The sequence below is a fragment of the Diaphorina citri genome, unplaced genomic scaffold (assembly GCF_000475195.1).
Source record: "Diaphorina citri unplaced genomic scaffold, Diaci psyllid genome assembly version 1.1 scaffold225, whole genome shotgun sequence".
Classification (NCBI taxonomy): Eukaryota; Metazoa; Arthropoda; class Insecta; order Hemiptera; family Psyllidae; genus Diaphorina; species Diaphorina citri.
In genome coordinates, this window is record NW_007377662.1 from 167,246 (window position 1) to 185,287 (window position 18,042).

General features: G+C 37.3%; 2 protein-coding genes across 5 annotated transcripts in view; both read left to right on the top strand.

Moving 5' to 3' along the window:
* Nucleotides 1-1,031: 1,031 nt before the first annotated feature.
* On the top strand, nt 1,032-6,864 carry LOC103506289 (intraflagellar transport protein 43 homolog). 4 transcript variants are annotated; one of them, XM_017442802.2, is made up of 7 exons: nt 1,032-1,207; nt 3,065-3,133; nt 3,265-3,329; nt 3,514-3,566; nt 4,354-4,438; nt 4,903-5,044; nt 5,617-6,864. In XM_017442802.2, exons 2-7 carry the CDS (start codon nt 3,128-3,130, stop codon nt 5,692-5,694), a joined length of 429 nt encoding a protein of 142 aa, XP_017298291.1. In that variant the 5' UTR covers nt 1,032-1,207; nt 3,065-3,127; the 3' UTR covers nt 5,695-6,864. The 4 variants fall into 4 exon arrangements, with proteins under 4 accessions (XP_017298291.1, XP_017298290.1, XP_008468895.1 ...); XM_017442801.2 differs by having other exon boundaries at nt 1,032-1,187; XM_008470673.3 differs by lacking the exon at nt 1,032-1,207 and adding an exon at nt 2,577-2,684.
* An 861-nt stretch (nt 6,865-7,725) lies between these two features.
* LOC103506287 (phospholipase A1 1-like) overlaps nt 7,726-18,042 on the top strand; it is a 34,467-nt gene continuing 24,150 nt past the window's right edge. Inside the window, exons 1-3 of the mRNA XM_008470671.3 lie at nt 7,726-8,032; nt 12,978-13,209; nt 13,878-13,968. Coding sequence (XP_008468893.1) covers nt 13,110-13,209; nt 13,878-13,968 — 191 coding nt within the window. The 5' untranslated portion in view covers nt 7,726-8,032; nt 12,978-13,109. The remainder of the gene's footprint in view (nt 8,033-12,977; nt 13,210-13,877; nt 13,969-18,042) is intronic.

An 18,042-nucleotide genomic window follows, 5' to 3' on the forward strand; every position in this document is an offset into this window, starting at 1 on the left:
GCAGCATCTTGGTTCTTCTCCTTCTGGTACATATCCTGAAATACCTGAAAGCAGATAGGATCCACGAAAATATTGAAATGGGGTTTAAAGTTTGAATTTAACTAAACCCTAAATAACTTTGCACCTTGGTAGGGATTCGTTTTAACATGTGTGATTTGACACCCAGTATTAGAAACAAGCCTACCTCCATAAATAGTATAGATATCTGGGTAATTGTGAATTTATTAGACCTATTTATTAGACGACTGTACTGATACATTTCTTCTGATTGATTGAAATAGTTCATCTTCAAGTTTTGTTTGTTTGAATATTTGGTAGGGATTTAACGACACGTTATAGTCTGCTAAAGTCAACCAAGACATATTGAGGTAAAAACCACATTGCTGATTCCTTGGAACTTGGAACAGATCCCTCAGTTGTCCTAGAAAGGGCGCAACTCGAAATACGAGCTCATTGTATGCCTAAAATGTCACTCGTTCAGATACCAACCACGCACAATGTTGCTTGGCTTGGAATATCATATTTGAACAGTCATCAAAGTTTCCACATTTGGGTGTTGGATAGGAAGGTATTGATACGAAGAAGGTATTATGTAACTTTGTACATGGGGGAATTCCAGTAAATTTGTAAATAATATATGTATTTAAACTAATAATTAATTGTTTATTACGTGTTTGAATTGTAGTAGGAAAAGTTATACCTAGCTAGATAACGCCTACTTGAACACTAGAACCGATCTAGAAGAACATCTGACACCAAGACCAAGTTCTGTATCCAGCCGATCTAAAAAAAAAAGAAAAAAAAAAATCTAAAGGTGTGTCCAAACATGATCGGCGTCGACTGAAACCGTACACTGCCTCGACAACATAGATTCAACTCTTCACCTCGTCGATTGACAATCGATCGACGGCGCGGCGTCGACTATGTGGGGACACACCTTAACAGAAGAGGTTGGGATACCATACGCATTGAATCCCTGACGAAAGGGCAAAAAAAAAAAAAAAAAAAAAAAAAAAAGGCACAAGTTGAATTCAGTTTATTCAGTCATACATTTTGAAATGCATGTTTTATTCAGCAACAATGGTCATTTTCATGTCTGACCTAATTCTTACCGATCATTTACCTAAATACTTGAGATATTTTTGGAAAAATTAAATCCTTAATTTCCACCTTAACAGCAAATGTGGGTAGGTGAAAATATCTATTTGTAAGTACCTCGTACCTCCCAAGGTATGAAGTTTATAAATTAATTAAAAACGTAGGTTCTTTTTATTCATTAGATTTTTTTTATGGTTTAAGTAGATAGATCTTTAGAAGGTTTTTTAAGGGGGAGGGGGATAGTTCACTCCACTTTATTTCACTAAAAAATGGACAAATATATAATCTCAAAATTATTAGATAGGTCGTAAACCAATGCACATAAAAATACTCAGGTAATTAATATTATGTAGAAGTAAGATAAGAAGTGTTAGTTTAATTAATGCGAGTACAAAATGAATGAAAAATTCTCATTTCAAGCGTAAATTAAAAAATCACAAATCATGTGAATCTGAATCAAATGGGAAATTACAAAGTACATACCTACACACCTACTTCAGGTATTAATTACTTTAGGTTACCTAACAATAAATAGAGAAAAGAAACATTAGATCACGAAATGTGATCTTAAAATTCTACCTCTTAAATGTAAGGAGGTACCTTCTTTTTTCCTACATGTACCTACGTATACTTTGGTTAAATTTTAATTCTTATCACTCTACTGATAACAAGCACATGACCCGCGACTTTTTTCAGGAATAAAACATTAAAATACTGTTCATACCTACTTAATTTTGATAAAAGCAGGATGTTTTCCCCCCAGTTACGTAACAGGTATAAAAGACTTTTTATTGTTATCCACTGTTTTGTTTATTACATATTTTTAGCTATTTCCCCCCATACATAATTCTGTTTTTTTTTTTTTTTTTTTTTTTTTTATCTATCAGGAGACCTGACAGGTACATCTGATGAGGTCTACCTGATAGTGAGTGGCTGGCCTGAGACCGCGGTCTATACGAGCTTATATTTACCTCTAGTTTCTTATAAGCTATGTAAAAGTTCAGGGACTTTTTCAGGGTAGGCCCCAGGGGGGCCAACATTAAAATCTTAAATGAGAACCCCCTTTGTGATACATGATATCAAAGAGCGTTGGGGGGGGGGGACTTTATGAATGCACTGTATGTATAATGTTAAATATTAGGTATGTAAATATGTAGGTACGGCGATTTTACGTCACAGTATAGCTTTAACGTTTTTAATAATGTGGGGGTTTTACTCTCCATTCGGGGACAAGCTACCCATCTACTCCAATTAACCTCACCCAGCTCGAGTGGGGCGGAAAAAGCCAGGGACGGGATAGCCCAGATGGTGACCTATCCGGATAATGAAAATGCGCAACGTTGCTTAACTTTAGTGAACTGGTCGTGCTGTCGCCGCTGGACCTTTATGAAACAGCTGTTTTATGCATGTGAGCAAACTACCTGCATATCCCTTGTTTGTTTGTGCTTGGTCACCATAGCAACGGTTGTTTACACATTGTATTTTTCATCATGAAAAATACTTACTTGTAAGTTTTGAAAGTATTTTCTCCTGAGTGTTGAAATTGGGAAGTGTCAAAAATGTTTCGTCTTGGAAAATCGGACGTGGTAAGAACCTATTTTGAAATCCTTACAATAAAATTACTAACTTAAATACTTAGTGCAAGAATATTCTGTGAATAAAATATACCTGTAGATTGTATGTACGTAGTGTAGATAGCAGATAGATAGAGGAGTCCTAACTTAGCGATCTTTCTTGCATATTGCATAATGAATCTATGATTTTAGGCGTTCATAAAAATTTAATACTTTCTGACAACACGAGGTCCGACAATAAAGTTCCCGGAATGCCCCCATAGCCCCGCACTTAATGCACATACTCGTAGAGAAGCCGATTTTTCCAAAAAATTAAGCTTGATCTTTTCTCTTTTAAATGTGTGACCTAGATATCTGTGGATAATTTTATTTTACCTATTTTCATGTTACAGGATGCCACTTCCAGAGAACGGAAGGGATCTGCTGATATAGATATTGTGGATGGGATTGAACATATGGAGGTGAGTCATAGCAACTTGATTAAACAATATTAAATTTATCAGATTTTGATAGAATTTGGCAAACATATTTCACATCCGAAAGGCATTTGCTGACTTGCTTACTTACCCAAGTACTAATGATTCATTTTCAGAAACTGTATTTTCCTGCAGCTAACCGAGGGAAAAGAACAACCGGCTGGAGTACAGTTCAACCAAAGTAAGTAGACCAAAACCAAAATTCCTTTTATAAGGTACTTACCACCAACTAATTATTAGCTCCTTCAATTTTAAGTGCCAAATTGTCTCTTACAACTCTCATAAGGTACCTATTTTTCAAGCAAACCAAAATATTACCTACTCCTTTAATCAAAGTGTAAATGAAACTACTTGTTTTATTTCAGGGAAAAATCGCCAAAAAGTTCCGAAGTCCAGCAGTCAGCAAAAAAATTGTCCGGTTAGTAATATTTTTTTTCTAATAAAATTTTCTACTAAATATTACCCGCACTTTGATTTTTACTTTTTTTTAGGGGTAGTAAGTAAGTAGGTATCCGCTTATACCTACTTTTTAGATGAGTAGCCAGGTAGCGACCCAGACGAGACGGGGGGAAATTATTCCAGGGAAAAATTTCCAACATCTATGATGCAATTGACAGTGTGTCAAAAACACAGATGTAGAATTCACGTAACATTGTGGTAGGTATAAAATCTCAATAGGTATATTTGTTTCAAGAGCAAGCAGCGTGGAGATAGCGCATTGACCACTGAAGTTCTCAATGGACCACTGAAGTTAAGCTACGTTGCGCATGGTTGGTATCCGGATGGGTGACCATCTGGGCAATCGCGAGCTGCTCAGGCTGAGTGAGGTTGATGTGAGTAGGCAGGTAACTTGTTGCCGAATGGTGGGTAAAGCCCCCGTCCCAAAAGACCTTAGCAGTTATATTAAAGCTCTAAAACAAACTTATATGTATTAAAGATTTTTATTTAAGGGGCAATGAAATATAGAAGTTGAGCTGAAAATAACCAGAAGAACAAAAGAAGAAGAAGAATAAGCAAGTTAAAAGAATACCCTAAAAGTGCATTAGTACTTACAGGGCTTTATTCAGAAAGAGAAAGAACTGTGAATTGTAATGAATAAACTTCTTCTTCTTCTTATTATTAAAATACTCACTTGTATCCTGTAATCAAATGTACGAGCTTTTCAAACACATTTTTAGTTTTTCGTAAATGTTCTGATCCCCTAGGTTCCAATTCGATGCTAGTGAGTGAAGACCTTGATGATGACATTGATGACTATGTCGCTGACATAAGTGATGCCACTACCTCAATGTAAGTATGGATACTGTACCATCAATGACCACCTGAAAATAGAAGAAACTGTTTGTTATAAGTTACAACAAACAAAACAGTGCTATTTCCTTTAGAAAATTGGCCAAAAAGATAAATCAGTACCACAGGTACATACAAATACTCGATGTTTTTTTCTCCGAAGAGGTTTGATAGAGGAGACTTTAACAACGGAGGTCTTATCTTATCTTTCCAAAATTGAAGAGACGAGGACATGATAGGCGCTAGCCATCCGACGTTCCGAGAACGAACCTTATCTTTTTGGGATAAAGTTCACCATGGGCGAGAATCAAACCTATTTCTCACTTCCAGAACCCTATTCCTAACTTGCGCTTAATACACTACGCTAAATTTTATGACCTGACTTGGACTCGAACAACCAACCTACGGATTCAAAGTCCACCGTGCTAACCACGACACCACTGAGGTTGGTCTTCTACTTCCAGAACCCAGCCCAACACAACACTGCACGAAATGATCAAGGAATCAGATCCTAAGGTAACTTTCTCAGCCGTTTCAGTGTTGGATGATATAGACCTCAGCCTTCTAACCAAGCATCTCCTTCCATTGGAGGATGTCACGGAAGAGGTAGGTAAATCTCTTTATTACAAACGGTCTGTCTTGGTAGTGTAGTGGTCCGCGATAGTGTAGCGACCAATTAGACCAAATCTGCACCCAGAAGGACCTGCTTGGTGAAAATCAGAGAGCAGTACAAGTCGCGCGCTTCTGGGAGCGACAGATATAAATGGTGATATTGTATCGGACACGGAAAATAAGTAAGTCGTCAAGACTTCTTCTTCACCATTTCCCGTGTTCAGACGAGGTCGGCGTTTTTCGTCAGCCTTTTCATCAGCCCTAGGGTGATCGCTTTTGGGCTGACGTGTGGTTTTGGCTACAAAATTTTACAAGTGGATGCTATTCGCACTCAAGCGCTTATTTCTTTAGCAAGGGAAATTTCTGGTATCCTCCCTGTTCAAAGTTCTCCAGCCAGACTATGCTGGTCTACTCCCTGTAGTCTCCCAGCCAGACTTGTAGAGGTTAAGACGCTCACCTGGTAAACGCGAGTGCGTGGGTTTAATCTCAGGCGAGGGAAGAAATTTTATCAACATTGTTTTGCTACAGGCTCATTGTTCTAAGTTGACTGTTTGTCCTGATTTCAGGAGACTAAAGTTTGGACTTGGGACACCCTCTTCACCAAGATTACTTCCGATCTGAGAGCAGAGGGCAAATTCAAGTGAAAGTGCGTGAACAGAAGTTCTTCACGATTTATATTTATGTATATAATTTACAGATTTATAACTGGTAAATTTTACAATATTCTCAATAAAGAAGATCTTATGAGATACATATGTATATCATAGAGTGAAGCTGTAGATGGGACTGCTGGTCAAGGGTCTTGTAGTGTTGCCAGATAATTCCATCAAGGTTTAATAACTCCACGTAGGTATTTAGTAGGTAATAATGTACGTAAGAAGCGATTTATGGCGATTCCAAGTAGCATAGGCTTCCGCTCGAATCTAATCATAAACCGACCATTGAACCAGTTACAAAACTTGATAGATCGCTCAGAGGCATTTTTTGGATCGGATGTTACGATTTATCTCGGTTACTCTTACCTTACTGAACTGAAATTTGTTTTCTGTGATATTTCAGCACTGGAGAATAAGAGTAGTTCTCTACGTACAATATGTATCAAGTTTTTTACAATTCTTAGTTTTAATAATAAATTCGAGGAATGAAATATAAATATAGTGGCGATGGAATTTGAATCCACGTCCTCTGGCTTTTAAGGTGAGGTATTAACCACTATGTGTTCAATGTTAGATGGCGGAATCTGGTAGGTACCTATGTGGGTATTTAGAAATCATTAAATAATAAGTACCTATGCTTAGTTATGTGTCCTTAATCCTTATAGAGGACACCTAAAAATGATCTAAATTCTTAAGCAGAAGAACTCCATTACCGTATTTAAGTACCAGTATTCGAAAAAAGGTCACATCCATGTAGAAACATCACAAGATTCCCAAGTAGGTATCCAAGTACCTTCAATTGATGTCTAGTTTAGTCATAACATTGAAAGTTTCATTACATTTTTACACCATCGATCATCATTCCTTGATCACTAGGGAACTTGTTTATTCATTAGTGCAGTTGGTCATAGATCCATAAGATTGTTAATTGTACTAAATAAACAATAAATAAATAAAGGGACAAACAGATACACAGTAGGCAAATGTTTGACATACCACTTTTGTTACGAACTCTAGTAGATGGATGTTTTAATACTGCAATATTGGGATGTTATGTTTCTCAATGTTACTTGTTCAATGAATCAATGATTGAAAAAACATATTGGGTAAATACCTGCCTAACATTTTATCTCACTACCTACTCACCTAAATGTTTTGGAAAAAAAAAATCCCAATCTAACACTATTTAAAATTCACGAAATCAACAGAAGAAAACCTTGCATATTGATTTTTGCAAGGACATGGGAACAAAATTTCAGATGGTATTTAGTTGTCAGTTTGTTGTACTTACATAGCTTTTAATAAGAATAATAATAAGTTTATTTTTAACATTCAGAATCCTTTACAGACTTTTTCCTTATATGTCCCTCTAAGTACTTGTGTACTTTTACGGGTGTAATATTGTAAATCGTAACATACCAACGCGACGTTCTGTGCATTCATGAATGAATCTTATGAACAAGTAAAATAAAAATAAAATTATTATTAAAAATTACCTAATTATTATTACTCACCTAAGTTACCTGTTGAACAATCGAACAAACTTGAATCGGGGACGCATTTGGGATAACATTTCGAGTTGAGGGCGCAGAAAGTGTAAAAACGTCATCTATGAATGGTCCAATGATTCATTTAGGTAATCCTTGCCTTCATCCTGTGTAACACAGAAGAAGAAACAAATCAAGATGGACAAGATGAAGAAGAAGACGCTCGCCTGGTAAACAAGAGCTTGTGGGTTCAATACCTGTCATGTCTACCTGATAGTGAGTAGCTGGCCTTATTATTAAGTATAAAAAAACCCCTTCCGCTTTTCAACTATGCCAAAGTTGTAAAACGTTCTCTTCCACTCAACCTTGACTACCGAGGACTAGGAGTCGACACTGTCTGGTCATATCGCGATCTACAGTCATATTCTCTATCCGTCTGGTCCACTTCATAATAATCTCCACTGATAATAGGTATATTCCTTATCTTAATATTCTTATCACTACACTCCCCTCTCTCTTACCCACAGTAAGAACTACTGTCCAATGCTCAGTCCACTTTGAACTCCGATTCGGTCTGAAAGATTTTACGGTTCGCTCAACGATCTGAATTATTTCGTGGTTTCTTTTTTTAGTGTTATATTTTTTGAACGATTTTTTAAGTTTTTTTTTTTATTTTTAACGCGAAATTATCTAACCGCACCAAATTAATTTGGATTACAGCAGCTTTACCTGTTTTGAATATTAATGAATTTGAATAATTTGTAAGTGTGTTTTTTTGCGATCTTCTTACAAACAACTTACAAAAAATGTGAATGCCCCTCGGATTATCGGATTATTGGGTAAGTAACAATTTTTATTTGCAAGTCTTTTAGCAAAAGAAAATTGAGTTTCTAATAAGGTCTAATTTGTACAGGTAGATGGGTCATACAGGTATTTGTGCCGACGATATAAATTGTACCTATCTCTCTATAGTTAATGATACATAGGTATGAGAGACACGTGAACCTAATTGACACGAATCTTCCAATTCCTAGAATCAATCTCGTTTTTAGGCGCTTCCTCAAAACAGACATGGCCATTGGCAGATGACATTTTAATATTGAATGGACCAAGCACAAATCAGTACCATTCTAAATCGAATACCTACTCGTTGATGAACCTACAGTAGGTACTTAGTTAGGTAAAGTAGGTACAACATGAAGGTATTAGGTAGGTACCTCTACATATTTATCGACACATCATTAACGCCTGACTTAACCAAAGCTTAGGCCAGCCACTCACTATCAGGTCTACCTGATAGTGTGTGTTCATCAGGTAGACCTGACAGACGGACCTTTTCAGCCGTACCTGTGGCTGGCCCAAAAAAAAAAATATCTACTTGGGTTTCATTAACGCCCAACTTAACCACAGCTTACGACCAAAGTATGATTCATATGACACAACAGCCTACGACAGACCTAGGCATTCAGACTACAGAACTAGCTATTAGGTATGTATGAGTTGACACCGGGATATTGTGGGTGTAAATATACCTATATACGAGATCTACATATAAAAATACCTATACAAGGAGAATATATGTATGTACCTATGTACTATCTAAGTATTTACCTCAGTGGCGTATACATATGGGTACGTACTTTTGGCCTCCCAACCCTCACAAGGTTTCGCAAGGAGGTTCCCTGATTTAATAATGGAAGGACGGGGGGATGGCAGGATGCTCCAAATTATAGACAGAGGACCCTAAATGGTAACTGTGGGGCCAACCAATACTTTCTGCTTATTGGTGTTCTCGTGTCGACCTAGTACCTAAATGGGAAGTATTGGGTTTGTGTCTCTTCTCGCCCATCTGTTGAGAGGCATACTACGATACAGACCACAAGATTCCAAAGTAGCAGTTATTTCATTGCTATAAAATAAAAATGGCGGTGAAACACTCAAATTTGTTATCTATCAATGATGCTCCCCAAGCCGCAGGGGCTGCAGGGATGGGATATACGCCAGTGATGTCTCTTATGTATAACTGCAGATATTTGCATCACAATAATTGCACTTTCCATATGAGCAAAAACTCAAATAACATCTAACATGTGGTTTTTTTTTCTCATCTCGCTAGAAACACTCATTTTGTCCACACTGAGATCTAGGAAGGTAATTATGTATCTTAACATTCATATTCATAATCATAACTATCAAATGGCAAGTATGAATATTGTATAAAGGTGGATTTCCACCAACGCGACTTTTGCCGCGCGACAGGGTCGCGCGGCAAAAATCGCATAGTGGAAACGTGTCGCGCGACACGAAAAAAAGTCGTGCGACCATGCGACTTCTATCCGATGAAAGTCGGTCCGGATCAAAGGAATGTCGCGTAGCAATGCCAGTGGAAACGTGTCGCGCGACTCTTCATTTTAGTTTGTTTTTTATTATGAGTGGGAGTGCTTTAATTTCTCCTAAGGTTTTTAGTGACACGGATTTGCTAAGGTTTTTAGTGACAAGGCAGACGGTAGTGCGTCTGCCTTGTAAGTGCTAGGCCGCTAAGGTTTTTAGTGACACGGATTTGCTAAGGTTTTTAGTGACAAGGCAGACGGTAGTGCGTCTGCCTTGTAAGTGCTAGGCCGCGGGTTTGATTCCCACCCGGGGCGGATTTTATCGTGAACAGGTAGTGTTCGTTCTAGGAACGGCTGGCTTTCTCCTATCCTGTCTTTCTTCTCTCTTCGATTTCGGACGATAAGAGTTGGTATTATCCTTATGTAAATCTGATGTCAGGAGAGTATAGGTTTCAGGTAAATGATAGCGGAAATACATCTTAAACCTATACCCAAGAAGTTAATCAGTGATGGTTATGTGAGATGATCTTAATGGTTCAACTTCTAGTATAAATTATAATTCTTGATTATTATTGGGTAGAATGAAAGCAATTTCTCATATTGGACAATCTAACCGAGGTACCCTTAGGCCAGTCACTCACTGTCAGGTAGACCTAACAGGTACACTTGATCAGGTGCGTCTGTCAGGTCTACCTGATTGTGTGTGTGTTCATCAGGTATCAGATAGACTTGACAGACGGACCTTTTCAGCCGTACCTGTCAGCTCTACCTGATAGTGAGTGGCTGGCCTTACGCTTCTAAAACTAAGTCATAAAGGAAACATTGCCTTCATTAGGTATCTCTATTAAGCGCACCGGAGGGAACGTCAACAGTTCGAAGCGACACCCGGCCTAAATATATCAGTAACAAGAACAACTCTCTTATGTTAAAGTGAGTAATTAATATGCAAAGTAGTAGAATGGACATCATCAGGGCTGAAGTTAGAGGTAAGAGGGCAGCAGAGCAGTAAGAAACCCCATTAAGTCTAAACAAGACCTTATTAATACTGCGGAAGTAAAGATACTTTTCAGTCTCATTCTGGGATTTTAAGCAGGGTATATTCTATTCTATTAAAGCCAAAATCCCTATTTTGTCATCCAGGTCCAAGACAAAGTCGTAATTTAGGAGGCAACCAAAAAGAAGAGACGCCAAAGAGGAGCCTAATGACTTTGATGAAAGACAGAAGAAAAGTAGAGATCAAAAACAAGGGCCTGCTTAAGGGAATAAAGCATTTTTTATTCCTTGATTGAGAAAACCCAAATTTCGTTCATAAATACGAGAGTTGAGCTATGTAAAGCATCCAGTTGTCCTCTGACAATAAGTATTGCACAAAATTGGCTTCCGCAAGAGACTTTCCCGTGACTTTCTGTGTGGGAAAACGTAGCAAGTCTCTTGCGCAAGCTATCTCGAGCAATATCATTGCCAAATGTTTCTGGAACTTTAGAACTTAGAACAATAAAGAAAAATCCCATCGACTGAATCAAAACCGTCAACCCTAATGACCCCCAAGTGACCACAGGCATCGGGCCTCAATTGTTCAGTGGCACAGATCAGGTTATAGCCAGGCAGTCTCAAGTTTGAATGGACTGGTATCCATAACACAGATATCATGGGTATCCCTGATATAGTGCTGAGTGTATCGATGTTTTAAAGACAAGGCAATCCATATGTCCCAGACTTCTGCATTCTGAATGGTTAATGAATCAGTGAGATAAGATGAAGCCTCGACCACTCCAAGTATTGATCACCAAGAATGCATAGGTGGATAACTGAATAATGCATCAATGTATTATGCTCCGCAGGCTGTAAGAATGCATAATTTTGTAAACAAGTGATTTTTCTTTCCATATTCAAACAGCAATTTAGGTACACATAAAGTATTTTCCATATTCAAACAGCAGTCTAAGAATCTACATAAATAGGAAATGGTATGGTCATTAAAAATAATAATAATAATAATAATATAATATTCATTCTTCTAATGCTGTCTGGCTCTGGAGCGAATGACTGAAGAAAGAGACATTTTATGGAAACGTATAAGAGAAGAATAAGCGAAAATAGAATTCGTAAAAAGATGAAAAATAAAGCAAACTTTTTCATAAAACAATTTCTAGATAATTTTCAAAGTGTGGATTTAATTTGAATGAAGTACCGCAAACACCTTCTAAAAAGCAACTTGCTGAGAAACTGTCCTACACGAGAGGTCTCTATGGGTTGTTAATATATGATCTGCGCTGCGGTTTGACTAATCTGGTCCAATTAACTGCTAATCGCAAATGAACCAATAACCAATTAATTCTCCGAATTTCACAATGCTAACTGAAAAATTCTTTATGCTAATGAGAATACTGAAAGTATTGGAACCCACTCGAAGTGGAGTATTCAGTTGTAATGTCATTTTAAACATAACTATTATGTGTAGGTATTTCATGTTATGATTGTGGGTATATTTGTTCACATAATAAACATACCTAATTATTGGTCGATATATCTCAGGTACAGCAAGGAGATTATCTGAAGAATGTATCACGGTAGGTAAAAAAATAGTCTGTTGGAATTGGTGCAATTTTATTTTAACCAAGCAGCACGCAAACAACTTTGTATTTACCCACAAATAAAAGCTAATAGGACATAGCAGATAAACTAATCAACGACCAACGAGCTCAAACAATTAGCTGGACACTCACAGCTTTAGGACAAATTACAAAAGAATTTCCAATACATACCAGGCGGTCTGCCGCCTTCAGTGCCAATGATAAGTTTATTGGATCGACAGACCGATATAGCTTGAAAAATGCGAATAAAATTAAAGTCAAAGTTCAAAAGTTAGCCTCCACTGCGCTGATAACTTTTTAAAGTTCATTAAAAAGTTGTTGGGATATTATTGGTTTTTATTTTCGCTGATTTAGCTTGAGGTTCAAGTTACTCATATATTTTATTTATGAATGAAATTATCAAGGTTTTACTATCAAATGTCTTGTAGCTATTTTTATACCTCACTCGGTGTACTGAGTAGCAAGCAGTGTTATTGCAGTTCTTGGAACAAATCGTAAAATGTCTCAAGTGCACTAAGTGGTTCGGTGCAAAAGTTAATGCACGGTGGAGATCATAAAATTGGCGTATGGAGAATAGTTACGACCTTAAGAAGAATCAAAGATACCGATGCGATGTCTAGGCATAGGTACTTCTTACATACATAGGTACCTGACAGGCTTACTGACTTCATCAGGAACAAAGAATCTAGAATCAAGAGTGAATAATTCCAAGTTTAGTAACTTGCTAACTTGGTTGGCTAGGTATGTACTTACATACAAAGATCAAATCGGAGGTAGTGATGAAATCATCTTCAACAATGACTTTTCCTTGGTTGCAAAAATGGTTTGAAAATTGAATTTTCCATGCAATTTCTCCACAGATACCAACACGTCTGCAATGCTCACCTTACCTGCATCTCTGTCCTGCAAACCAGAAAGTTGACAAACTATGATCATTAACAAGTCCAAGGAAAACCAGCCTCAACCAGCTTAAAGTTGAAAATGTCAAGAAAATGACGATCCCCAATGCCATTCGGATCTGTTTTCAACTTTTCAATGAAAACATACGACTCAGTTTGACCATCTTATGTATCCTGATATGCTCACACCAAGGTAGGTTCCTATTATTTTACACCATTTTGCAATGGCCGGTTTGACTGGTAATGGAATTATAATCGACACAAGACTCCATACCTCTTGCATTGGGATTAATAAGTAATAATTAATCGTAACGCATGCATCATATTTGAGATTTTTGTACGAGAAAAAATCCTAGGGCGGGCGACTGTAATGAGATTTCCTTACTAGGAAGAAGTTTAACTGCCCACTCATTTACCTGCTTACATACCGAAGTACAATTATTGAGGAGGAAAATTGTTAAAGAATTAAAAGGATTAGGATTATAATATAATTTATGTATGAAGTATTACTGCATTACATTGCAGTATTCTACGGTTTATTTATATCTTAATTTCATTATATTGATATCTTAATTTGTTTGTTATAAGATTATGACTAAGTAGGTACTTAATACTAAGCAAATACTCGTACTCATATAAAAAGGTAGATATACCTGGTCATTGTAGATTTGTAGATCTTCACCGCATGTCATGATCTTGTTTGCCAAATGTAGGTAACACTTTACCATGGGTCATAGTAATGATTGACGAGCTATTCATTGTTTGTTATGATCTCATTTGCCAGACATTGTAATTTATTTACATAGATGCTGTAGTTTTTTTTTCTAATAAGTATACATTGTGTTCGGTTTTGTTTGCCAGGTTCCTCAACTGTGGTTCCCATTGGTACTTGCATTCTCATCTATTCCGAGGCATGTCCGCGTTCCGAAATCCAGTTCTACTTGTTCACACGGTAAGTAGGAACTATTTAATGGTTCACACAGTAAGTAGGAAATTGTATGCAGGCGCAGGGGCTGTAGCTGTAACATTGATGGAAAGTAGGATTTTATTTGCAGGGGCTGTAACTGTAACAGTTTAACACTGAACACTGACTATATTGGGCCTTTATGCTTTGCAACATTGATGATATATTGATACATAGTACCTACCTACTTAAGTAGGAACTTAGGAACAAATTGTAGATGTTCAGTTTCATTCAGAATTATGTTGACCAATAGTACCTTCTAATGTTGGATTGGAACAAATATTCAACACATATCTCGGATGTTGGAGGATTGGAACGCACAAGTTATATATTAGCGTGATATAACACTTCCAAATACGTAGCGTTTACAAAAACATCTAGCCCTCAACTGGACATTAGCTGGAGGGCTTCTACGCTTCTGGTCCATGTTTGTACTGCAGGGGTTCTTTGCCCTCATGTAAAGTCCACTATACATTAGTGGATTATATTGTTCATCTTGATCCGATTTTGTAACACTGTCCATCAAGCTTTGTTTTTGTTCTCACCACTTTCTCTTCTCTTCGAAATTGTTCAGGAAGGTTTAAAGTCACTGTATAACTGCTAAGGGTTTTAGTGACGGAAGTGTTATCCTCTATACACTGCTAAGGGTCTTAGTGTCGGCGACAAGCCATCCACCTCCGCCGAGAAGCGACAAGATAAACTCATCCAGCTTGAGTGGAATCGAAAGTCACCAGTAAGCGATTAACCACATGGTCGACCATTCGGATATTAAGCACGCGTTGCACAACTTCGGTGAACCTTTGGGCCAGGCATTCAATCGCCTCTGACTCTTCAACTTCTTCAGTGGAAGAATGGAGGAAAGACTTTAGTCCAGCAGATACTAACAAGTTACATAGGTAATTGCTAGGAAATACTCGTATTATAAAAGAAGGGTAAAAGTAGAATCCGTAAAACGTAAAAGGGAGTAAGGGACTTTTATTAAGTCTCATCCGGGTATTATAAACAATAGTAGGTAGATATTATTGTATTCTACTCTACTTGTATTTATTTACCTAAATAATAAATGTATAGGTACTAAACAAACAATAGGTATCATTTCTTACATAACAGTAACCAGACCCATGCAGTATGTAGGTCTAAAGCTCTGTTATTAAATTAGGTATAACGCGTATAATAAGTTTACCTACCTAATAGATACCTACTTACAGACATCTAAACAATGTAATTTTACCATGGATAAGTGTATAGAGGTGCCGACTTGACTTATCTAGGTCTATCTAACAGAAAAGTTTGATGATCCAAGTTTTTGATTGTTCACATCCCAAGTAAACTTTATTGTTTACATAAACAAAGATGAGTAAGTAGGTGCCTATCAAGGTATCTATCTAATATACTCAAGTATGTACTTAAGTACACCCAAGTAGGGTACAAAGCTACCTATATTATACAGTAATAGGTATGTTGGCAATGATAATAGAACCTACTCCAACACAAGTAGGGTACCTTCCTTGTACTCGTGTGGCTTCTTAATAGACCCCACTTAAATTATGATTAATAGAATTAACCTTAGTTGACCGACAGTTCCATTCTTTTTCGGAGCAATAGATTTCAGCCGATTTCAACATTCAATACCATGTTGCTGAAAGCAAAACGTATATTGTTGCAAGACAAGGTAGCTTCTACGGAGGGTCTGGTAATCTAGATATGGCTCCTTAGAAGGAATCACTAAACTTGAGCGCAAAGAGCTAGAGTTTGGAAGAAATCCTCAGAACTTAGAGTCTTAGACCGTATTTAGACCATTTATTATAAGATACTTACTTACCATTTTGCTGGCAAGCACTTATATGGGCAGTAAGTAAGATATGGGCAGTGAAAACACCTACTGAGCCTACAGGGAGCGCGAAGCTTGACCTTGTAGACACCAAGAAACTAGAAAGTACAAGACGGTAAATACTTTTGTATTACATTATGAAGTACTTACATATTAATTATCATGACCTACCCGACGCAACGACCAATCCCACTTCTGGAATTTCAACATCCCATGCATACTGACTTCTCAAGAAAATTGTTCGCGGCTATTAGAAAATTTTTCCCTTACCTACATATATGGAATCCTATTAATATACATAATTGCTGATGAATACTTTTCTGCCTAATGCTTCCTGGTTCTTTGATTAGCTCTAGCTAACCATGGGTAGATAATCGTTGATTATCACTTATGATTAGTTATGATTGACATTTTGTTGGATCAGTGAAGAAAACACGGGCGAGATTAAGACGTGGTTAATTAAGGTTCTGTTTGGTACAACATTTAGATGAAAGGAGTTAGCTACCTAGAGATCGATCAGGTACCTACCTACTAGGCAAGCCTTAATGTACGTCAATATTACAGTGGATGTCGATCGACATCGCCTAAAACCCATATAAAGTAGACAAAATCAAAGAGTTTTAGTAGAATAATAGTTTATAGTGAGGACGTTTTCTAGTTGATGTCAATCGACCATAGTGTAAACACTGCATAAGTGCTCAACAGTATAGGTAACAAAAATTGAGATGAAGGGAACCAAGTGCCTGGCCATGGTACCTTCTAGAATTAGATTAACTAGGTAGTAGGTAATCCTTATACGTATTATCCCAACTTATGTATCTCCAGGCAACAGGTAGGTACTAGGTACACATACTCATTAGCTCGACATAACCATCATCCATCAAGTTTAACACTTAACCCTGTCAAGTTAATCAAGTCGGTTTATCATCTGCTACAAAATTAATCAAGAGGCAGAGAAGAACTTTCCATGCTAATTTACAAAGATGTCTTTTTTGTGCAGTCCAAATTGCCTAATTGAAACAGTTTGACATTTCTCTCATTAAAACCAACACACGTTTTGCTATTTTCGTTATCAAAGCTTTGCTGGACTACCTTGACCTGATCTGAAAGTTTTGGTTCAACGATCTGCAAAACTTCATAATGTGACAACGTATACATACTTGCAGGCACTATACTGGTCTTGTTCAATGCAGCCAAGTTGATATACTTTTTGTTTACCTTTGAAATTACTTACCTACATACATAGTTAGCTTAAGTATGCAAACTTGAGGTACTTAACATAGTTTGATTACATATGCAAACTTGAAGTTCTAATAACGGAGGGTCTCATCGTGCCGAAATCGAAGAGAGCCATTTCGAGGACTAATCTTATCTGTTTATGATAAAATTCGCCCCAGCCAGATATCGAAACCGCAACCTAGCGCTAACTTCAAAGCTAATTACGCTCGTGAAGTATTAAGGAGCGCGGTAGCGCCCTGCCCGCATAGTCAATATTTGACTGCGCTTTAGTAATACCTACCTCATTAGTAGGTACCATCAATCCAGTATAATGATGATTTATTTATCAGATGTAATGAAAATATTATGTAACATGTACATCTTCAAACTTTTTTGTAGTCTTTTGACGAATCTCCAAGCTTTAATGTTAATTTTCACAGACCGAAATTCACGAAAACCTGTTTATAATTACACAATGGCATGAGATTTAAGTTAGCTTTGAGTAATCTCATATTAGGGTCACTTATGTGGACTTGGTTTTAATCGCAAAACTAAACGATGCGATGGTACTGATTAGGACAGTTGTCCTGTTTAGCGTTAGTACTTTTTCAGTAAATTTGGTACATCCACTAAAAATGTGAACCTCCCTGTCTCATTCTGTAATAAAAGTAAGTACATCTAATGTATAGAACACATCTCACATTGGGACTTTCAGTAGCGCGGAGTCGAACATTGTCGCTTGAAAATATTCAAACCTATAAAAATGATACAGACCTTTCACCTTGAAGTCGCACGACTTAGGTCTGCTACAGTCCTAGAGTGTGAGAGCTGAGAGGTCTCTATCATTTTCATAGGTTTGGATTTTGAGGCGGCATCCTGCTGTTTACCTTGCGGAAGTAAAGGGGGCATTTCAGTATCCTTCTGGCAGGATAAACTAGGTATATTCTATTCTACTAATAGTCGCGCGACTACACTTCCAATATGCGGCAGACCTAGGAGCACATACCTGTCAC